Source organism: Equus caballus, chromosome 8, assembly GCF_041296265.1.
Source record: "Equus caballus isolate H_3958 breed thoroughbred chromosome 8, TB-T2T, whole genome shotgun sequence".
NCBI lineage: Eukaryota > Metazoa > Chordata > Mammalia > Perissodactyla > Equidae > Equus > Equus caballus.
In genome coordinates, this window is record NC_091691.1 from 31,190,705 (window position 1) to 31,203,218 (window position 12,514).

Genomic DNA, 12,514 nt, shown 5'->3' on the forward strand with positions numbered 1-12,514 from the left:
CATCAGCAGGGCCACAGAGCAAGCAGTGAGGGGGAACGCTAGACAGCGTACACAGCTACAGCCAGGCCGAGAAGGGGAGACCTGGATGAGGAGCCTGTCACATGAGAAGCGAGACTGTGATCCAGCCAGAGAAATCAGAAGAGCAAAGGCCCTTAGGAGGGAACTGCTTCTGGCTTAATTTTTAAAAACCTATTAATGTTCACATATATTATCTCATTTCAACCTTACTAGCAGAAAGACGTCATCGTTGTTTCATGAAGAAGGGATGTGGCCCAGAAAGGAAAATGTCTATCTTGCTGCCATAGAATTTTCAGTCCCAGCACAAAAAAGGACCTCTGGTCCCTAAGTCTGAGCCTTTGCACTTTCACCCTGGACTGTGTGGCCCCAAATTGCAGGCTGAGCTAGAAGGGCCCGAAAGCTCCTAATGGAGCCACAGGTGAGGAACCTGAGGCCCAAGAGGAACCTAAGTAGCAGAGTCACCCGCATCCAGATGACTGGTCTCCCAGGATGGGGTCCCCTCCACTGCCCCCGACCACTTGTCTCCCACATGGGTCCTGGGACCCCTAAGTCCCCTCACCGCGAGGGGCCTCACGGCTTACTAAGGCCATTGACGACCACCAAGGACGAGTCTCGTGACCCCCAGCACCGAGAAGACACCGAGGCCTCAGAAAAGCGAAGCGACCCGCCCCGGGCAGAGCCTGATCCGGCCCCAGAAGCCCCGATCCCACAGCCCCCAAGTCGCAGGACCCCCGGCCCCACGGCGCCCCAGTCCCAGGACCCCCGCCCCCCGGCGCCCCAGTCCCAGAAGCTGCGGCCCTACGAGACCCCAGCCCAGCGACAGCGGGCAGGAGCCGCCCCACGGAGCCGCGCACAAGACCCATTCCACGCCCGCACTTCTTCCGCCCTGCGCCCCGACCCGCCCGGTGCAGGCGATGCGCGATCCGGAGCCGCACTTTCGCCACTGCCCCGGACAGCCGCCCGAGAAAAGCGACGGCAAAAATGCGCTCTCCCCTGCTCACGACAGATCCTACCGTGGTGGCGCCTGTGAACGCGAAAGGCCGAAGACAAACCATTTTCTAGCGGCTCAAACGGCTCCGAGGGGTAGCGAATCTGCCGGGCCCGCTCGCCGGAAGTAGGGCTGCCCGTCGCCGGAAGTTTCGCTCCCTCCATTTTGTTGCCCGCTATGGCGGCGGTGTTGAGGTTGGGGCCGGGATGCGGCGCTTTTGACTGAGGGGGTAGGCCAGGCAGAGGCATCGGGACATCGGCGCGGCGCAGAAGAGGAGCAGCCTGGACGCCGGGGACGCTGTCATGTACGGCGCGAGCGGAGGCCGCGCCAAAGCCGAGAGGAAAAGCGGCGCGAAGGAGGAGGCCGGGCCCGGCGGTGCCGGCGGTGGGGGCAACCGAGTGGAGCTGCTGGTCTTCGGCTATGCCTGCAAGCTGTTCCGGGACGATGAGCGGGCCCTGGCCCAGGAACAGGGACAGCACCTCATCCCCTGGATGGGGGACCACAAGATCCTCATCGACAGGTCGGTTCCTCCCCCAACCCGTCGGTCCTCCCCTTCCCTCGCCTCCTCGATTCCGTCTGATGTTGACTTGATGGCCAAGACTGAAAGGGAGTTTCTGGAGCCCCTCCCCTGTCCCCACGTCCCTTGGTTTTGGGGGGAGGGGGACGGTGAAACCTGCCTTAAGGCACTGGCTGGAGTTGCGTGTCGCGTCTGTCGCCGGAGGGATCCGCTCTGCTCCCGGGGCCCCTCGCGATCCCTCACCCTTGTCGCTGGGTTCCAGCTGGCGACTCCGCGCGGTGGAAGCTGCCCGATCCCGGGCCCCTCCTGACCGGCGCTCCCGCGGGGTCGTGCGCCGCTTTCCTACCAGCTCGGTGTGGCGGGAGGGCAGCCCGACGCGCCGCACGCTGAGGCCGCGGTTAGAAACCTCTCGGACCCCGTGAGTCAGCCTTGAACCTTTCACGCCCCCAGCGCCCTCCTCTCTGGAGCGCCCGCATTTTGCCGGCCTGACGTTTGACACCCCCGGCCCCTCCTTCCCGCTCTCTGATAACCGGCGAGTTTGACAGATTCAGGCCGAGGGTGAAGTTGTCGATCAGTTGGAGGCCAGTTGACCTCCTGCAGACACTGGCCTTGCTCTTAGGGGTCGTGTTCTTAGGGCTGGTTTCACTGTCTCTTAAAACTGAAGGGTGGTACTGGGATACAGATGTGCTTCTTTTCAAATCAAACCTGCTTTAGGTAATCACCCTGGAGGGTGTTCAGCCACTATGGGCAGAGGGGTCCTGGGACGGGGATTTCTAAAGATGTTTGATTTGAAAAGGATGACATTACATGATGTAGGTTGTTTGCTCCCCTCTCCTCCCCTCCCCTGTTTTTAGTCCCCCTTTCCTTTTCCTCCCCTTTGGGGTTTTTCTGTTTGCTGATTGGTTTGGGTTTTTGCGGTTTGGCAACTTCACTTCTGGGGCCCCGGACTGAAACGCTAACGTGACCAGCCATTAAACGTGGAATAGTCTCTCCAAGTGAAGGAAGCCCATCGTTTGAGACAATTAAAACTGGATTCTACAAAGCCCTGGAACATGACTGTAGGGATGACCTCTGTGCTGGCCAGAATGGACACATTAGTGACCAAATAGGCCTTTTTCTATTCCTGACGTTTCTGTTTGGAGTTAGACCTAGACAACAAGGACTCGTGAAGGGAGGGTTGCCAGTTCAGGTCTGCACCTGATGGCTCCACTCTCTGCTGAAACGTGCTGTGCCTTTAAACCGTGGTTTCTGTTAAATGATGTTGCCTGAGTTGTCAGGCAGCTTGCTTTTCCAAAGTGTTACTTGTGATATTTATTATTAAAGTTCGGTAAGCAGTGAAGTCTGAGCTCTTTATACAGTTTTCCATGTCGTTCTGTATCTGATTTGAGTTAGGCCTTCCAAAGCTAGTGGGGAGCAAACGCTACACATGTATATGTGGAGTATTTTTAAATGATGATCTACATTTGTAAGTTAAGGAGGTTTACATCAAAGTAAAATTTTGAAATTTAATAAAATGCAGTAACTTGGCTACCCTGGAATTTTTGGGCTGTTTTTCTTGTAAATGTCTTTTTTTTTTTTGGTAGTATTTTTTGGTCCTCATCACAAAAGTCAGCATTAAAAGATTAGGGAGACTTTTGTTTGTCTCTCTACATTTGTTTTTGCAATCCTAAATCTGAACGTTTTAAGTAAAATTCGCTAACTCACTCATTTATTATCTGACAGTTGCACACTGACAGCATCTTCATTGACTCCTTTATGTTAAAAGTATAGCAGAAAGTGCTCTTCTTATTCTTAATTTGACTAAAGTACCTATTGGTCCATGCAAGTAAACATGGATGTGTCTTCATGTATATTATTTCCTGGGGGTGTAAAGTTTAGAAGAAAATATTTATACTGCATCTTCTAATAGTTTTGCTCTGTTTCCAGTGAACCTCCTTAAACTGCATGTATATGTCACTGTTCCTATGTATGTGTGTCTCTCTATCACATAACCCAGCACTTATTTCCTCAGCCAAGTGGCTAGGGGTCGAGCCTAGCCAAGATTTTACCTCCAATGGACGCAAGTTTCTTTGGTGAAGATCTCTCCTGAGAGTTCGGGACTAGCAGAAAGAAGCGAGGAAATTTCGACCGTTTGGTTCTTACGGATAGGTATTTATGTATTCGGTTTGTGTGAATGTAAGCTATGATATTTGACTTTTCCAGAAAAAAATTTTTTTTTTGCAAATGGCATTGAATGGTTGATCAAACCATAAACGGTAAGAATTGCCAGTGAAATGGATACCATTTATGCTATTAAAGGATCGTTTACCTTTAATTGTAAATTTGATCATATTGTAGAAAGGAATTTAGACTTTGTTAAGATAACTTGAGTTTAAAAGTAGGTGAGATATGACTAGCCAAATTCAATATAAATCTGAGAAGCATTTTTGTGTTTGTTTTAATATTTTTATTTCTTTATTTTAATCGGTAAGTATGTATATAAAACATCACACAGACACCAACCTAGACGTTAATTTCTTTCCGTTGACCAGTGTGTTCATATTACAGATATGATGGGCGCGGTCACCTGCATGACCTTTCTGAGTACGATGCTGAGTATTCCACATGGAACAGAGATTACCAGCTCTCTGAAGAGGAGGCACGAATAGATGCCCTGTGTGATGAAGAGAGGTATTTAGCCTTGCATACGGACTTGCTTGAGGAGGAGGCAAGGCAAGGTACTGCTCAAGAAAAACTTACTTAAGCAACAAACTTTTAAAAATTTTTTAAGTATTTAAAAATTTACTCCCATTCATTTTTTTATACTCACTCTTTCTGATATTATCTTGACAGTACCCAGTGGAGTGGAAAAACAGGAGTCTTTGCGTTCTGAGAGGACCTCAGGATAGTTTATATATAGAGCCACAAAGAATTTTCCCAGCTTTTGAGGGCAGACTGGGATTTGAAAAAACAAAAACCAAACTCTTTAACTGTTCTTCTTTAACAGTATCGTATAAACTAAATATTGATGTTCTTGTCTTTGCCTTAACAATCTTTAATGCAGTTCTTAATCCCCAAATTTCTCAGCAGGAAGAAATTGTCCACAAAAGACGTGTGTTCTGCTGTCTGTGGTAAACATGTACTGGCAAAAGTACATATTGATAGATATGAAGTGTGAATTTTTAAAAGCATTTTTGCCTCAAAAAGAGGTTGAAAAAAGTGTGTTGTATGCTTTACTGATAGCTACAACTTTAGCAATGTATAAAATTTTTCTCAGTAAATTTCCACGTTTGTTGATAAAATTCTCGTTTTTATTCAAGAGGAAGAATACAAGCGCTTGAGTGAAGCCCTAGCAGAGGACGGGAGCTATAATGCGGTGGGATTCACTTATGGTAGTGACTATTATGACCCGTCAGAACCCACCGAGGAAGAGGAGCCTTCTAAACAGAGAGGTAAGAGAGGAGCACTGCCTGGGGGTGTTGGGCAGTGCTGCACACGTAGTGCTAAAGTCTTCAGAACTCAGGTACGGAGACCGAGCCCTGAGAACATCACTGTGACACACAGAACATTGGTGGCATTCCTTCTTAGGGTAGAAAACTAAAAGCTAGAAAACAGATTGTTAATGGAGATGGAAAGTGAATTCAGACTTCCATTATCTGCGTTAGATCTCGTGCCTTTCCATTTATTTCTCTTTGATTGAGGTAACAGGAAATTACTCACTCTGGATTCTTGGTTTCTAGATTGATGATATATGCGTTGAGATCAGCAGTGATTTTGTTCCTGGGGCATTTCAAGGATAGGCATTAACTACCTGCATGCTAACCTGCTTCTTCATTCCCCTCCACAGCTGAAATAATGGCAGGTGTCCAGTGGAAGGACACCTGTGGAGTCAGTTATTACTAAACAGAAAGGAGCACAAGATACCCTGCTTGGGCTTGGTAGGCTGTAGGACATATGCTTAACCACAGTGTCATAAAATAATATTTACATTAAATTAAAGATTTAAATTTACACTTTTGTGGATTAACTCTGGGAACTTTGAATATAAAAAAATAGTGCCACTAAAAATCTGGACTCAGTACAGGAACAAATATCTTTAGTTGTTTTGGTAAATCCTGAGAGCACCATTCTTACAGCCCTGTATAATTATCAGTCGTTAATTATCAATAATGGTAACACAAACCTGAAACATTAAGGATGGATCACTATGTTCAGTATATTCTGTTTAAAGAGAAGGAGAACTTTAACTTTAGAAAACCATTCAAATGTTTAGAAGAATAAACTGGAATCACATACACAGATTTAATTTTAGAGATAAGTGAATCTATTATTTGGGACTTAATTGGTTTCTCCTTAAGTGACAAACCTCCTAACAAGTATGAAGTAGTTATAGCAGTTTAATGTTAAAACAAAATGCTGTCTGCCTTGTGTGGTGCAGCTGCCCTGGGGTTCTCCTGTCCCCTTCAGCAAGGGGCATGATCTTGGCAGTACAAGAGGATGTGGGGGCAGACTCGTCCAGGCACTTGCCTTATTGCCCGCCCTTGTCATCCTGCTCCTTATTTTGTGGGCAAAAGAGTCACTGTTGCACGGCTGTGTTCTATGAGCTTCTAAAGAGACTTTTCAAATGTAATTTTAACTGTGTTTGAGTTAAAGCCTCGTTAAGGTATTTAACACCTTTTGCATCGACGTTTGGACCTATCTGTACCAAAGAAGTTATGATGCACAGAAATGTTCTTGCATGTCTAAGAAATAAACACTTATTCCTTTATCCAGAACAAGTTACCCATTTTAGGGTGCTGAATAGCTCAGATTTTGCTGTGTCATCTCTGAACCATATACATTATATCTGCCTTAAATACATAGTGTTTTCATCAGAAGGAAGGAATGCACTCTGTCAACATTTCACAAGGGAGGAATTAAAATTTGTAAAGACCACATGTCTTTGCAAGATCAAGTGGACTATCTTTGCAAAAGTCCATAATGTTCATTTCGTAACATTCTGGATTAGGAATCAGCAAACTATGACCTGAGGCCCAGTAGGTGTGTTTTTGTAACATTTTATAGGAACACAGCCATGCTCATTTGTTTGTGTATTGTCTATGCGGCTTTTGCACTCCCAATGGCCGAGTTAAGTAGTTGAGACAGAGACCATGAGGCCTGAAGAGCCAGAAATATTTACTGTCCGGCATTTTATAGAAAGAGGTTGCCAGCCCCTGTTCTCGGTGTTGGACTGTTGTCTCAGTGTAATTATTGAGCTAAATGATATAAACTTGGTTATTATTACTGAATTTTAAGAACTTCAAGGTGACTTAGTTTCTCTTCCAAGTTTTAGTATGCTTTTTCTTTAACGTAAAGTTCTCTTTAGTATTTTATAAAGTTTTTTCTTTCTGTAATCACATTCTCAAAACTTTATTTTATATGCTGATTAATTTTTTTAATGGAAGTTGGGCCCTTGTAAAATTTACAGCTTGCCTTTTTATGTTTAACTCGCACTAATATAAATAAAATGCCACATATATAAATAAACGTGATACACACACACACATGCTTGTATACCTATATACACACACGTGTGCATTTAATAGAATTCAGATTGGTAGCCAATGGCACTAACAGCCAAATTTTACTTTACTGTTGCATTATCTTAAAATTAAAAAATACACTAATTTTTTTTATTTTCCTGAGTCAGCATCAGCATGTCTAAATGTTCCTTGATTTTCAAAGTTAAACTATTGTCCTGGCAATTTTGAATATTTTAAAACCTCTTGATACCAACCAGAAGTGTTTTAATGACACCTTTATTTCTATGTAACTTAACTCCTCTCTTCCTTTTTGTAGCATTCTGTTTTCAGCCTGTTTCCTATCCTTCAGATTTTCATAATTTTTTGTCATTATTACATATCCATTTTTTTTTTTTAAAGATTTTATTTTTTTTCCTTTTTCTCCCCAAAGCCCCCTGGTACATAGTTGTATATTCTTCGTTGTGGCATGTGGGATGCTGCCTCAGCGTGGTTTGATGAGCAGTGCCATGTCCGCGCCCAGGATTCGAACCAATGAAACACTGGGCCGCCTGCAGCGGAGCCCGCGAACTTAACCACTCAGCCATGGGGCCAGTCCCTACATATCCATTTTTTTAAATGAGGAAGGTTATTTGAATTTATGTGAATCTTAGTTAGTATTGCAATGGTTGGTGGTTGTTTTGTGCTACTAAAGCCGTTTTTCTGTACATAAAGTTATGTGTAGGAGCCAGTCTGTGTGACCCACTTGTTCCAAACAGCTCTTTCGATTCAAACAGCTTCACTTTTGTGAACAAATTCTAAGGAAAGGTTATTTGAACAAAGTTTCCATCACTCATTTTACAGAGATACAGTAAAAGTTATATTTTAATACACCTTTGGCCTCATTCCCAAAGACAGTTTAAGTTGTTACTTGGCATGTTGCAAACTGCCATTTCTAATATCTTCCACTTGCACTGTGTCATTTGGTTATTGGAGCTGAAAAATGGGGTTGTTGACAACAGGGAGTTTTCAGGCCGTAGTAAATCTCTGGTTCTTAGGAGAGAACAAGGGTGCTTAGCAGAAACAAGTGGGACTCTGTTAAATAACTCTTAATAGGAATTTATAATCAACCTGTATTTTATCACACTGCAATACCCAGGTTTTTATGTGTGATGAAACATGCTTAAAATTCCTCTGGCTTCACAGAAGAAGTAGGTTTGATAGCATACCTTTGAAATTGTTCATCTCTTCAAAAGACTTCGTTGTGTATGATGGAAACATTTGTTTTGATGAAGATTTAATGTTTGTTTACTTAGTCACCTTTTTTAAAAGAAAAACCTATGTAGATGTTGAAATCCTTAAAAATGTTAACTTTCATAAATTTTTTACTATACTTTTGTACATTTCACGGTGTCCTTTTAAATTGGTGATCACCTGAGTGATTGAGATGTATGTAAGTGCCTGAGAATTCAGAAAGGTATAATGTGTAGTGCCTTGTCTAATACATAGTAGACAAATGTTTGTTAAATGAATTGTAAATGAATAAATGGAAATGGAAAAAATACGTCTGGTGATTTGTGAAAGAGAGGTAGTTTGCTTGGGTGGCGAGGTCTCAGAGATTTTACAGTTCAATGGTGAAAATCATTTATCTCGGAATTGAGCTGTGCCGTGTGCTCTGCCTGGCACTTGGGAATCCACAGAGACAGTGTGAGGGGAGATCTCAGCAGTGCCAGGTAAACACATGCACAGGTCAGAGAGGCTGCAGAGAAGGAGAACTGCTAAGTGCAGAGCATCATGGTGGAGATGCTCACACGCATTGTCTCACCAAAACCTCACCACATGGCCCTGGGAGTGGATGCTGCTACTGCATTTGTAGGGAGGATCTAACTGAGGTGGGGAGCAGTGGGAGTACTTGCCTGGGGTCCCAGAGCTAGCTATCATCTGCCCCAGGTGCACACTCTTCGACTGCACCACCCGCCTCTGGGGTTTGATGAAGTGACTGTGCTTTCATGTGGTGGAATAGAACAGCAAACTGGAAGGTGTTTCTAGAGGTAATGATGGGTGGAGAGGTCAAGAACCAGCTAATGCCAGTCACTGCTCCCCTCATGGTTGCTTATTATTGGCGGGCACCAGCTTTCCTAGCCGTTGTTCTGAAGTGTTATGTTTTCTTTTTATACAGAAAAAAATGAGGCTGAAAATTTAGAGGAAAACGAGGAGCCTTTCATTGCCCCTTTAGGATTGAATGTCCCGCCTGACGTGGAGCTGGTATGTGTGTTTCTCCTTCACAATACGGTCATTCATGTCACTGTGTATCATGAGTTGCTACTTGTGTGACAGCCCATGGTAATCATAAGTGTGAGGTATGTAATGCTGTAAAATCATTTCTGAGTTAATGGAGAGAAAATCAGCCCCTGCCTATTTTCCTGTAAAGAAAAGGGGAGTAATTAAAGCAAAATCACTACGCCAGAGCACCAGCGACTTGAGGAGCTGGCTCTCAGAGATCATAGGGTTGAATCCCCAGTTTTACCAGCATGGAGAACCCGAGTCAGAACTACTGGTGTGTAGGCTGATAGCCATGTTTGGACGTGAAGACAGTCTTCCTCCGGGCAGCGTGGCTTTCAGGAGAGTGGCTTTGCTCTGGCTTTTCTGGAGTGGTTTGGTGGACACTTAGGGCAGGTTGCTTTACCTTCTGTGTTCTTGGCGCTCAATTTTCCACCCTCTTTTCCTCTCCGTTGTCACTGGGCCTGTGGCGTCTCCAGGAGGCCCTTGCCCCCATGGGGAAATCCTGGGTGGATTCCTCCTGGTCTGAGTCCTCGGCCACCGGTTGTCAGCACAGCTGAGTCTCTAAGTCACATTGAGCTCACCCCACCATTTCGGCCACATCCTGTTAAGGTAAATTATAATGGGCCTCATTGAGAGCTTTCCACGTATAATGCTCATAACCCGTAAGGTAGCTGCTGTTACTCTCCCCATTCAGATGGAGACAAGTGAAGAATTTGGCTTGAAAATGGCAGGCAGGGACTCAAACCCCTCGTCTTTATTGTTGTGTCATCAGGAGTCACCATGCTTTATGGGCGTTTTTTGTGTTTATTAGGGATATGTAAAATACTTTTGTTGTGTACATACTTGGGAGGGCTATTTGTGCTCATTGTAAAGTTTCTTTTTTGGAGTTTTCCTAACTGGATTGCAAGAGCTGTGGATGCAGATATTCCAGGTTCTTGTTTGTGTCCTGCACACTGAATCTTTGGATATACGGTGAATGCTGCAAACTGCCCCCAGGAAGAGTCTCTTACGTTCTCCCCACCCTCACTTGCTACCACCCTGATCCAGCTCAGCCTGGATTTGATGGTTCCTGTCCTTTTTTTCTTTTACTTTTTTTTGGGGGGGGGGGGGGGTGGGGTGAGGAAGATTGGCCCTGAACCAATATCTGTGCCAGTCTTCCTCTCTTTTGTGTGTGGGATGCTGCCACAGCATGGCCTGATGAGTGGTGTGTAGGTCCGTGCCCAGGATCTGAACCTGTGAACCCCAGACTGCCGAAGCAGAGCACAAACTTAACCACTCCCCCACCGGGCCAGCCCCTGTCCTTCATTTTGATGTGATGACAGGAGATAGCAGAGTAGCCTGTTAATTCCTGTCTCTGCCCTTTCCTTCCTTCACTCACTCATTTGCGTAGCCTCTCCTTTCCTTCCTCTTTTTTCTTACAAATATGAGTAAGAAGTTCTGTGGATTTTGCCAAGTGGAATTACTACTTGTGTTTGCTTCCCCCCGTTTCCACCATTGATTAGTTTGCTATAGTTTGAGCTGAAAATTTTACTCAAGATTTGGTAGCCTAAGACTTATGTTAAAATATTTTCTATGTATTGTTGTGTATTGTATTCCTACTTGTTCTGGAATATATTGTTTATGCTGTGTGGCAGACCCGTTGTAAATGGGTTGCTCCTTTACCTATGTTTAATGCTAAAGACTTTTATTTGAGGTTGACTGTATGGAATTTTATTTATTTTTGATATGGAAGATTATTTTTTTACTTTTATGCAAATATAAATATAGAGGTGTAATATTTTGTTACCTTATTTATTTCCCATTAAAATATTTAATGGCTTGTATTCTCAGCTAAAGTAAGCATCACTAAGCTGTTTAATGGTTTACCAGACCTGAAAATATTCCCTGCCCATTGGAGAGCAAAGTCAGCCCAGTGTCTAGTGATTTGCTCTCTTAATGTTGAAGCGTGTCTTCCAAAAGTATTATAGAACGGCCTCTTTAGTAGGAAATTGTTTGAATTATGTAGAAACTGTATTTGAGTGCTTATTAGGTTGCTGACATGCAGCTTTCTTTTCCTTTATGATGGTGTCAGTATTTCATTCTTCACAATTATTGTGATTTGGGGGCAGTGGTTCATGGTATAAATTATACACTGTGGTGTCCACATTAGTGGAGAACATGTAGAAGACAGAGGTGTTCTCATCGTTCATTCTGCTTGGGTGACTAAAGGCTGAAATTGCTGGCTTGTGTTTAGATGGACAGTTGCTGCCTTTAGTGGGCAGGAGTTGCTCTAACTGCTGGCCATGGCAGGTGGGGCGCTTGGTAAAGAGAGTAGGTGCTTTAGAGGAATTCTCCCTGGTTTTTAAACTAGACTTTTGGATTAGACCTCAGGAGGTTTTGTGTGAAGAGTAAGGAGTAGTTAGAAATTCCAGCACTCTGGGAGGCACATGTTGGCATCTGCTGGAGACTGGCACCTCTGGGGCTGTCCTCCTCAATGAACCCCACACAGCCCTCCCTCCTGAGTCCGTGTCTGCTGGGCCTCTAGACCTGAGCCCCTGAGGTGACCTCACGTCTTTATTTTAGTTTCTCATAGAGACTCTGTGGTGTATAATTTGTGTTTCATGGGAAGTAAGAACCTTTTTTTTCCCCGAGTATGTAGCCCAGCGTCGTTTGACCCGACATCATGTCTTCAGTCATCTGTTCCTTTCCCAGGGACCTGAATGCCCATCTGTGTCACCTCCTGAGTTCTGCACATGCCTGAGCCTGTTTCTGGGTGTATTCTGCTCCATCCCTGGTTGAGTTGGGTCGTGTTGGTGTCCCCCACACCTGGCGCACACCTGGAGCACTGCTGGGAAGATAGAGAGTGTCTCTCACCCACCAGAGACTCCACAGGTGGCACAGGTTGAATCCTGAGCCCAAACGTTGCTTCCACAAATAATGCTTGCAGGTGCACGGGGTTGCGTGGACCTGCCTGTTTTGTAGCATCTCACCTTTCACTCAGGTCAGCCGTGAGGGCCAGAAGTGCTGCTGCTCAACAGACCCATTAGAATGCATTTCTAAGGGAAATGTGCTCATTTAAACACATTTTATGGACAAAAGGAAAAAGGGGAGGATTCAATATATAATTGCCATCACATGCAGTGTTTCTGTCTGTTAGATTAATAACAACAACATAAGATAACCATCTGTTGAACACGTACTGTGCCCCAGTTGCTGTGCAAAGTGCTTTACTCACATTCTCACTGAGTCCTC

General features: G+C 44.7%; 1 protein-coding gene across 14 annotated transcripts in view; it reads left to right on the top strand.

Moving 5' to 3' along the window:
- The first annotated feature begins 1,134 nt into the window (after window positions 1-1,134).
- Window positions 1,135-12,514, top strand: part of SFSWAP (splicing factor SWAP) — a 79,493-nt gene continuing 68,113 nt past the window's right edge. For 10 of the 14 annotated variants that reach the window (XR_290736.4, XR_011420884.1, XR_001381323.3 and 7 more), the window contains exons 1-4: window positions 1,135-1,526; window positions 4,071-4,240; window positions 4,823-4,954; window positions 9,180-9,265. Coding sequence is in view for 8 of the 14 variants with exons in the window: in XM_005612658.4 (XP_005612715.2) it covers window positions 1,309-1,526; window positions 4,071-4,240; window positions 4,823-4,954; window positions 9,180-9,265 (606 nt within the window). In the remaining 6 variants the exon portion in view is untranslated. Of the gene's footprint in view, window positions 1,527-1,785; window positions 4,241-4,822; window positions 4,955-9,179; window positions 9,266-12,514 lie in introns of those variants that run through there. The other 4 variants (XM_005612659.4, XM_070220424.1, XM_014742206.3 and 1 more) reach the window with 2 other exon arrangements.